The sequence below is a fragment of the Myotis nattereri genome (assembly GCF_964212035.1).
Source record: "Myotis nattereri genome assembly, chromosome: 15".
Taxonomy (NCBI): Eukaryota; Metazoa; Chordata; class Mammalia; order Chiroptera; family Vespertilionidae; genus Myotis; species Myotis nattereri.
In genome coordinates this window covers 29,817,932-29,828,317 of record NC_138090.1, presented here as the reverse complement: position 1 = coordinate 29,828,317, position 10,386 = coordinate 29,817,932, and the positions used below count along the sequence as shown (strand labels likewise).

Genomic DNA, 10,386 nt, shown 5'->3' with positions numbered 1-10,386 from the left:
TCTGGGTGAGAGAGGGGGTGGTTAGAAGCGTATTTCCCCACTGTAGGGCGAGATGTGAGGCTTCCCTGCCAAGCACAGAAGCCCTCTGAGGACAGAAGGACACAGAGCAGACCAGATGGGGACCCCCCTCCCTGGGCTGCGCGCGTAGGGAAGGTAAATGCTGAGGTTTTCTTCTGTTGGTACCATTTGGGTCCCCACAGCCAAAAGTCAGTCTGTGCCAACAAAGGAGAGCAGTTCTGAGATGTTAGTAGGGATTGGAGACTTCCCTCCGGGCCCTTTGTTATGGCGGCCCCGGGAAGGAGTCAATGGCCCTTAACCCAAAGGTGCTCCGAGGACCCTCGGGTCCCTGGTGCGTTTCCAAGATGAGATCAGCAGATTCTCCACAGGAGTGCCCCAGCTTCCCTAAATAACAGAGCATCTCCCTGGGGATTAAGGAGGTCATCTTGGCCGGTGGCCACACAATGGGTGGCTGAGTGAGGAAGGACAGTATGGGCAAAAGGCTGGCCCAGGTATCTGCTAGTTTATCTACGTCTGGGAGAGGGAGAGAAGGAAGAGAGGGTATAAATAGAAACCTTTCGAGGCCCAGGAACAGGTGAATAAGCAGAAGGCAGTCACGTGTCCTCAGAAAGCCACATGTGTGGCAGCGTGGTGCCAGGCCATGGCCCACAGGAGAGACTCGCGCCTTCTCCTGTCTGTGCAGGACCTGCCCTACCACGCGCCCTCCTGGGATACACGCGCCTCCAGTAAGGCTGAAAGGGTGGGTCTTGTTCCCAATTTAACCACTTCCCAGACTTTCAGAGCCTGTTTTCTCATCTGCAAAACTGTGGGAATGTGAGGCACTGTGTGACACAGCCCGCCTCCCACGGTCTCTGCAGGGGTTCTTCACAGGCTCGCTGCCATAACTACCACGCCCTCCCCAGCCCACACTGTCCTTCCTCACTTCCTCTGGTGCAGCACCTGGGCCTTAAAAGGCTCTGCTGGGAAGGCAGGCCTGCTACAGGGTTGTGGCTCTCAGGGGGCCAGCCAGGTGCTGTGTCCACCGCCCAGAGACTGCCGCACCTGACCCCTGAACTCTTGAAATGTCCACATCCAAAGGGACCAGACACCCTGCTCTTTGTGGCACTCAGGATTCCAAAGGACACGGAAGGAGGAACATGCTGCCCAAAGGCACAGACAGGCTGCTGCAAAGTGCACAGCTTTGCCCTCTTTGATTAAACTTCCTGTAACCACATATTTGGACCCCTTGGAATTCCAGAATTCCAGGCTGTGTCCTTTCTGGATGCCTGGGGCCAACTCTTTGAGCACTCTCTCCAGGGGAAGGGGCCCACTGGAAAGGGAGGGGCCCGGCTCGCCCAGGCCTGCTGACCCCATTGGTCACCACTATAGCTGTTGGCGTCCAGCTTATCAATCTTACCGCTGCGGGTTTGAGCAGGAGGTGGGGCGGGTTAACGGGCTGGAGTCAGGGTTCTCCCAGGCTGGGTTCCACGCAAGGTCCCGCTCCCTGTGCATGGAGCCGGCTGGGCTTCCACCCAGCCCTGACCTCCGCCCTTTAGTCTGCGGCTAGTGGGTGCGTCAGGCCCCAGGGGTCGACGTGACTCAGGGCGCGCGCCAGGGAGGTCCCGTGGGCAGGACACGCCGGCCACGCGCTCCTGCCCCCACGCCGCGCACCTGTCCTGGGCGTGGCCCCGAAGCCTGGTCCCGCGGTCCCGCCCCGCCCCGCCCCGGCCTCGCCACGCGCTGATTGGCCGAGGCGGCGCGCTATGCTAATGAGTCTGACCCTGCCCGCACCTGCCGCGGCGCTGCGGACCCGCCTTCTGTGGATTCGCAAGCGGGACCTGCACCCGCGAGGAACCATGCCGCGCTCCTTCCTGGTGAAAACGCACTCCAGCCACAGGGTCCCCAACTACGGGGAGCTGGAGACTCAGAGAGGTAGGGGCTGCCGGGCTCCCCAGCCCCTGCGCAGGGCTCAGGCTCCCGCGGGGCAGGAGGGGGAGGCCCCTGGGAGCGGGTGACATCTGTCCCAGGTGAGGAGGAGAGGCGGTAGCTCACCAGCAAGGCTGGAGGGAGGGAGGTTGTTGAGTCCAGCGGAGCGAGTAGAGCTTCTCTCCCCACTTAGAGACGTTTCTAGGTTCCCAATCACTCTGGGCTCTCCCCCTATGGCCCGGCGCGCCCATCCCAGATGAGAGAACCCGTGGGGCAGGAGCTTTGGGAGGGGGTCCCAGGGATGGTGGAGACTCAGAGGCCACCTGGGGCTGCCATCCAAGGTCTCCGGGGGAACATCCTGGCGTGGGTGGTGGCCGCAGGGGCCGGGAAGAGTGACCATGGGTGGGCTCGGTGGTGCCAAGGCCCAGCTCGTCCCGCGTCCCAAGGGCTCCTCTCGTGCCTCCTTACCCCTCCTGAGGGTCTACCTCCGCCTCTCCTTACCCCAGTGGAGGTTGCCCAGGGCAGGCTGGGCTAAGAGGCTGCCCTCCTCTCCCCGGGAGGCGCGGTCGGGAGGTGGGAGTCCAGGACCCACTGGGCAGAGGGGCACGGGGAGGTCCCAGGGCAAAGGCCTCCAGAGTGGTTAGAGCTGTTCCCCCAGCTCATCAGCTTCTTGGGGCAAGACCTCCTGGGAGACTGCTTGGCGACTCAGAGGGGAAGTGGGAGAGGGGAAGCGGGGACACTGTGGGGGCCAGGGCACCTCAGAGCCTTAGAGCTCTCAGAACCCAGCGTGGGGAGTCTCTGACCAGTACCGAGGCACGGATGCCACCAGGGGGCGCCTTTCAGGACCGGGAGCCTCACTTCGGGGTCCTGAAACCAAAGGAGAGTCACCACAGGCGATTTTTTTTTTTTTTTTTTTTTAAAGAACTTCCTAATCGCAGAGATCAGGCAGGTCTTTTACATTCGGTAGTGTTTACTGTTATACACACTATGGGACAGGGGTTTTTGGTTTGTTTTTTAAATTTGTTTTTATTGATTTCAGAGAAGAAGGGAGAGGGAGAGAGAAACATCCATGATGAGAGAGAATCATCGATTGGCTGCCTCATGCACATCCCCTACTGGGGATCGAGCCTGCAACCCAGGCATGTGCCCTGACCAGAAATCAAGCCGAGACCTCCTGGTTCATATGTCAATGCTCAAAACCGGCCGGGCTTGATTTAAAAAAATAAAACAGAATAGAAACCATCAAAGTGTGGTGCTTCAGATAAAGGACAGTTTTGTTTCAGGCATATATGACGGAAACTTGAATTTACTTGGGCCATAATTTTAAAACTTTAAAGACCATTGTGTAGAGTTCAGTCATACAGTGCACCCCCTTCGCTATTTGAATGGGCAAATCTGGGCAACTCTGCAAGGCCCAGTGGAGGACTGTCCGAGAACAGCCTGGCAGCCCATTAGCTCTCTCTGTTCCGCTCCCCCACCCCTCCTCTCTCAATCGGGGCCAGGGATTCATTTCAACACATTAGAGATTTGAGCTTTGGGGAGATGCAGAATGTAACTCTCACCTACTAACTAACCTGTTTACTTTGGGGGCCCACCATTCTGGGTCAAGAGTGGGGCACGCTGGCCCCCAAACACAGGAGCAACAGGCTGAGGTCAGAGGACAGCTTCTCTGGACCAGGAGACGTGGCAGGAGGCTGCGTGCACCCTGTCAGGGTGTTGAGGAGTAATCAGAAGGTGGCCGGAGGCTGCCTGTCTACATGGCGGCCTGCTGCCAAGGGCTCTGAACTCATGCTGCGTGGCAGCCTGGGGGATGCACTGTGAGCTGGTCCTGAGGTGGAAAGGGACTCAGAGAGAGGATCCACCCTGCCCGGCAGTGAGGGAGTCTTCCTTGGCCCCATGAAGGCTGTTTTGGGATTCTGTAAGGCAGTGGTTCTCAACCTTCTGGCCCTTTAAATACAGTTCCTCATGTTGTGACCCAACCATAAAATTATTTTCTTGGCTACTTCATAACTACTTCATAATGTTGCTACTGTTATAAATCGTAATGTAAATATCTGGTATGCAGGATGGTCTTAGGCGACCCCTGTGAAAGGGTCGTTCGACCGCCAAAGGGGTCATGACCCACAGTTTGAGAACCGCTGCTGTAAGATATTTCTTTATTTTTGTTCTTAAAGAGAAACAGATTCCTCCTCTAGACTCCTGGGCCATCGTCACTTCCCCAGCTGACCCCTCCATCTTTCAGGCCTTTCCCTTCATGCCAAGTTTCTGAGAGCCTAGAGCAGGGGTGGGCAAACTTTTTGACTCGAGGGCCACAATGGGTTCTTAAACTGGACCGGAGGGCCGGAACAAAAGCATGGATGGAGTGTTTGTGTGAGCTAATATAAATTCAAAGTAAACATCATTACATAAAAGGGTACGGTCTTTTTTTCAATAGTTTTATTCATTCCAAACGGGCCGGATCCGCCCTGCGGGCCGTAGTTTGCCCACGGCTGGCCTAGAGCAAGCATGTCAAACTCAGAGCCCATGGGCCACATGCCTCGTTTATTTGGCCCATGTTAGCCTTTGAGTTTGACATGCTTGGCTTAGAAGGTAGGCTTAAAATTAGACCCAAGATGGAAGAGAACACAACACTTTGGGACTGAGTCTTCACCTTTCCATTCTCTCTCTTTCTGCCCTTCTAGAAATCAATGGCTCCTGTTCTGCCTGTGGGGGGCTGATGGTGCCCCTCCTTCTCCCAGACAGGGCAGCCCCTCCCATTTCTGCTGACCCTGCCCAGCACTGGGACCACACCTCTGTCGTCACCTGCATCTCCCTGCCCCTCCCAGAAGCTCGGGGGACCTCTGAGCCAGATCCCTTGGAAGTCAGCCTGATGGACCCTTGTGCTGGCCGGGCTCCCAGCATACCCCTCAAAGACAGCCTGAGCCACCTCAATCTGCCCCCACTGCTGGTTCTGCCCACACGGTGGCCCCCAATTCTAGGCCCAGAAGGGGACCAGCCTCCAGATAGACTGCTGGGGGCTGAGCAGGCCCCCTGTGCCCCAGGTGGCTTCCAGTGCATCCATTGCCACAAGCTCTACCACACACTGGCTGGGCTGGCCAGGCACCGGCAGCTGCACTGCCACCTGCAGGCTCAGCGCTGCTTCACCTGCAAGTATTGTGACAAGGAGTACTCCAGCCTGGGGGCCCTCAAAATGCACATCCGCACGCACACACTGCCCTGCATTTGCGCCATCTGTGGCAAGGCCTTCTCCAGGCCCTGGCTGCTCCAGGGCCACATCCGGACCCACACAGGTAGGACAGCGACGGGTCCACAGAGGGGTCTGGGTGGGGCGGGAGTGGGATCTGGAGGTTAGAAAGAGGAGTGGGGCAATTTTATGGCCAAGAAGACGGACATTCTCACAGCTTTGGCTCTCCTGTGGATTTGTGTCTTGGGGCTGCAGAACAAAGTCCCACAATCTTGGGGGAGGGGCCTCAAGACATCAGCAACGCCCCCGCCCGCTGTCCGGAGGCCAGAAGCCCAAAGCCCAGGTGTTCCAGGGTTGCCTCCCTCCAAAGGCTCTAGAGGAGAGCCCTTCCTGCCTCTTCCAGATCCTGGGGCTCCAGGCAGATCTTGGCTGTGGCCACATCACTCCAACCTCCTCTTCCGACCTCACGTGGCCTCTCCTCCCTGTGCGTCTGTGTCCAAATCTCCCTCTTGTCATAAGGGCACCAGTCACATTGAATCAGGGCCCACAAACTGCAGTGTGACCCCATCTTAACCTGATGGCATCGGCAAAGCCGCTATGTCCAAATACCGGTTTAGGACGGGGACGACTCCTTTTTGGAGGACACAATTCAACCCATAATGCCCAGCAAAGCGTAGAATGCACGGCCTTCAGCGGGACCTGATTTCTTACATTCCATGGCCTTCTAGAATTCTGGAACAGGAGGAGAAGGGAGCCAGAAAGGCTTGGGCTGGGAGTAAGAACCTGGGCATCACAGCCTATCTATCTGAAGGGCAGAGACGACAGCTGGGACTTCACTTGGAATTTGGGGAGCTGGAGCAAACCTGTCCGTGGGTGAGAGGGTGGCCAGGAGCCCATAGGAAATGGAGGAGAGAAGGGCAGTTGTGGAGATAAGACAAAGACAGAAACAGGAAGGAAAGGACATGGGCAGGGAGTGGAAGGCGACCTAAGAGCCTCAGCTTTTCATGCCGTAGATTACAATACACTGCCAGAACGAGCGGGAGGGGCCTGCTCTGTACAGGGGCAGCCAGTGGCTGAGGCGGCCCCCCATAACTAGAATCTTCTGAGCCACACCGGGGTGGAGGCTGGAAAGGAGCCGTTTTCCTTGACCCTTCGCTGAGGATGGCACACATCTCAGAGGCTCGGTGCTTTTGTTCTGGGAGCCAGGAGGGTGGGAGTCCCCGCCGGAGGCTGGCTGGCTGGGAGTGTGCCCGGGTGTCGGGCAGGGGGGACTGCAGGCTGGTGGCGCTCAGGACTCTGTAGGGCTGCAGGACTGGAAGCTGCTCTTCACGAGCAGAGAGGAGGTGACTCTCAATGACCCTTCTTTTTGCACTTTTCAGAACCATCCCAGGGGCCAAGGTTCCAACAGTAGGCCTGGAGGATACAGGATGTTAGCCCTTCCTAAATGCCTGCCTCCTGTGCAGGAGGGCTTACTCCTTCCAGCCCGCCTTCTGCGGCAGCCTCGCTGGTCTCCACCACTGGCTTTCAGTGGGTGGCACAGCTGCCAGAAGGTGCCGTGCTTCTCACGTCCAGATCTGGGTGGCACAGGCCCCAGGAGAGCTCTGACAGAAACAGAAAGATCTAGCAGCTGCGGGAGATGAGCAAAGAGCAGTGTGGACCTTGGCTCTTCGGAAGGGTGAGGTATATCGTTCCGCCCAACCTCCAGCAGCCCCAGCCTTGGGCGCTTGTGTGGCCTCTTGGCCTTAGTGCCTCCTCCTGGGTCAGGGGCTAGGGCTCCTTTCACTCTGCCCTAAAGAGGGGGTGATGAAGATAAATGAACTGGAATTGAGTAAGCATTTGGAGTTACTCATTTATAAACAGAGGCACTGGAACCCTGGGGTGTCTTCCCAGGACACCCCAGATAGTCACTCACCTGCCTTCCCCTCTCCCTCCCCCAGGTGAGAAGCCTTATGCCTGCTCCCACTGCAGCAGGGCCTTTGCCGACCGCTCAAACCTCCGGGCGCACCTGCAGACACACTCTGACACCAAGAAATACCAGTGCAAGAGCTGCGCCAAGACCTTCTCCCGCATGTCGCTCTTGGTGAGGCATGAGGAGTCTGGCTGCTGCCCCGGTCCCTGAGAGGCATGGGTTTGGTGCTGTCGGAGGGACAAGACCTCACCCCAGAGACACCATGGCTGGCGACCCTCTTGGCAGCCTCGTGCTGCCTGGTGTGCTCGGAGGAGCTAGACAGGCCGGGAGGGCAGGAGCTCAGCCTCCCACTCTCAGGCGCGTCCCCTGCCCACCACCTGCATCTGTTCTGAACCAGAGCAGCCCAGCGGGCCGTCAGGACGAGCGAGGGCCCGTGGAGGTCTCCTGCCCCCCTCTGCCCACTCAGAGGGGACGACTTTCAACAAAACAAGAACCGCTGTTTTGTTTTCCACCTGCCCTGGTTTCAGCTTCTGTCTCTCTAAGAGTGAAAGGCTGCTGGGGGCCTGTCGCCAGCATGGACCATGCCTGCCATTAAGACGACGAATGGAGCTGCCCTTGGATCTCTCCGCAGCTCCTCGTGAACAGTCTGACTTGTGCGAGCGCATGCACAGTCCAGCCTGCATGGGCGGAGCTACCTCAAGGCCCACCTCCCTCTGCCTTTGGCTTGGGATTTGGGCCACGCACCCTCCCCATCTCACTAGGCTGTCCCTAAGGTGGAGCAGCACCAGGGGGACAGGCAGCTAGGCCCCCATCCACATCGTGGGGCAATAAAGAGTCCATGTGCTCAGGCCTGTTATGTCCTCTGAGGTTCTGCGTGTTCCCGGTCCCCCGCGTCGGTGGAGGAGCCTGAGTTCTGAGAAGTTATCCAGAGGCAGCCAGATCCCTGGCCACAGAGGAGGAGAATAGGGATCAGGGCATCGAGCTGTGATGTTGTTTCGGGACGGGGAGTGAGGCTGCAGGAGGCAGGGTCCAGGTGAACAGCGGTGTCTTCTGGAAGAAAGAGACGAGTGATGGAACAGTATCCAACGGTGGAATGACTGAGGGGCATGAGCTCGGGCTGGGGATGAGTGAGGGCTTGCAAGAGAAGTGTGAGGAAACGGAGGCCAGAAGAAAGGGCGGGGTGGGCTGTGAGCGTGGCATGGCTGGGCGCCATTTCCCCCACGGTCTAAGTTAGGAGAGAGAACCTCGCTGTATGTGCACACCTCTCCGCGATCACCACAAGGATGTCTTCACTGTGCCACCTCACCCAGGGCCGTGTCTCCACGCCTGCTCACTACTGTCACCTTTGTTCTGCACACCCTCTCTTGAGGCTGCAGGCATCTGTGACCTGAGTGAGTGGCCCAGACCTTTGACCCCACCCTGGACACACAAACCTTCCCAAACCGACTCAGATGCCCACACATAAGAACCTCCTCTCCCCACCCAGTGTCCTGCCCCCACTGCCCCAGCATGGCGGCGTCATTGCCTTCTCACAGGTGGACTCCTCTCACCCCCGGGCCTCCGGGTGGTCACCTGTTGGTCTGGTCCTGCCTCCTGCCAGCGTGTCTTAACCATCTCCAGCAGGACCTGGAGGGAAGGCGGCACCCAGGACCGAAGGAGGCCTGAGAGTCAGGGACACGGACTGAGCCCTTGCTGCTGGGAGGCACACCTGCTCCTCTCTGCAGGAAGGACAGCCCGCTGCCCCAGCCAAGGGAGAGCTGGGCCCTTGGTCCTGGGCCCGGAATGGAGCCACACAGCACGTGCAGAGGCCCCCCTCTCAGCCTGGAGCCACCAGACCTGCTGAGCCTCCTCTGCGTGGACAGCATTCAGGAGCTTTTCCAGGACCACACTGGGTGCCAAGTATCTTACTCTGCAGCCGCCTCTGCCGCAGTCCCAGCCCTGATGGCCCCCACCACAGGTTCCACCTGATGCTCCTCAGGGGTGAAGAGCCCTGGATGGTGGCCGTTGGAGGGGTCTTGGGTCATCCCAGAGGAAACTTGACCTTGGTCTTGGGCTTCTTTGGACCACGGTGACCTTGATGAAGCAGACCACCCAGGGGAGCCCCTACCTGGCCCACACCAGACTGTCTCAGCCACTGGACTGAAGATGTTTCTGAGCCTGGGAATGTCCCATTTAGCTCATGCATCCGTTCGCTGTGGCTGCTATAAGGAAGTCCCACATGCTGGGCAGCTTAAACAACAGAAATTCATGTTCCCACAGTCCTGGAGGCCAGCAGTCTGAGTCAGGGTGTCAGCACAGCTGGTTCCTTCTGGCGCTGAGGAGACGGTCCAGGCCTCTCCCGGGCCTGCTGATCTGCTGACAATCTTTGATGTTCCTTGGTTTGTAGAGCATCACCCCATCTCTGCCTCCATCTTCACATGGTGTTCTCCCTGCCTGCGTCCATCTGTGTCCAAATTTCCTCCTTTTATAAGAAAACCAGACATATTGGGTTAGGATCCACCCTGGAATGGTCTCATCTTGACTACATCTGCAATGACCTTATTTCCACATTCTGAGGTACTGCGGGTTAAGATCTCAACATATAAATTGAGGGGACACCATTCATACCCCAGCAGCTGATAACACATGGTTTGCCAAGAGATGCCAGGTGGGTCCTGTGCTTGGGCTTAAGGCAAGGAGAGCCGAATCCTAATCTCCTCCAGTCCACAAAAAACCGAGGGGCAGGGGGACTCTTACTGCCAGGGTTACTAGAAACACCTCCTCTGAAGGTTTGTGTCCCCCTGCTCAGTATCTGGCCCCTCTCTAGTGTCTGTGTCTGTCCTCCTCCTCTCTACCATCCTGTCAGGGGGCCCTGTAGGGCTGGGAACAGGCCTGTGTCCCAACAGAATGATCCTGCCCCCAAAATGTCTCTTGAAGCGCCTGTCCCTTCTGCCTCTCCCCAAGCCTGGCAAAGGTGAAAGTTCCAGCCAGTGTTTGTGCTGTGCCTGGCCAGCTCACAGAAGGCTTTAAAAAAAATAGCATCCAGATGCCTGAAGGAAGCTATATTGTAAATTGTGTTCTATTTCTGGGCTCCAATATCTAAATGAGGCGATGCACCTGTTGGGTATGAAGGGAGGGAATTTCACAGGCCTAAAATAAAGTTGAATGTTGCCCTCTGTGCCGGCCCATGGAAAATGCTCTTATATTTATATCTGGACTGGTGTAGGGCAGGGCAGTGGAGCACCGGTTGGCAGAGGGGTGAGGAAAGGCCCGGGCACCTGCCAGGAAACTGACATGGAATGAATGGGGGGACGTCCCACTCAAAGCTACATGGCTACAGTCATACCTCGAGGCCACCACGTCTCCCACCGGCCATGCTGCCTGCGGCAAC

General features: G+C 57.7%; 1 protein-coding gene across 1 annotated transcript; it reads left to right on the top strand.

The window, feature by feature from the left end:
- Window positions 1-1,760: 1,760 nt before the first annotated feature.
- SNAI3 (snail family transcriptional repressor 3) lies at window positions 1,761-7,862 on the top strand (the record flags this gene model as incomplete). The annotated part of the gene is made up of 3 exons (XM_081106863.1): window positions 1,761-1,929; window positions 4,605-5,213; window positions 7,045-7,862. 3 exons carry the CDS (start codon window positions 1,761-1,763, stop codon window positions 7,224-7,226), a joined length of 960 nt encoding a protein of 319 aa, XP_080962989.1. The 3' UTR covers window positions 7,227-7,862.
- Between the last annotated feature and the right edge of the window lie 2,524 nt (window positions 7,863-10,386).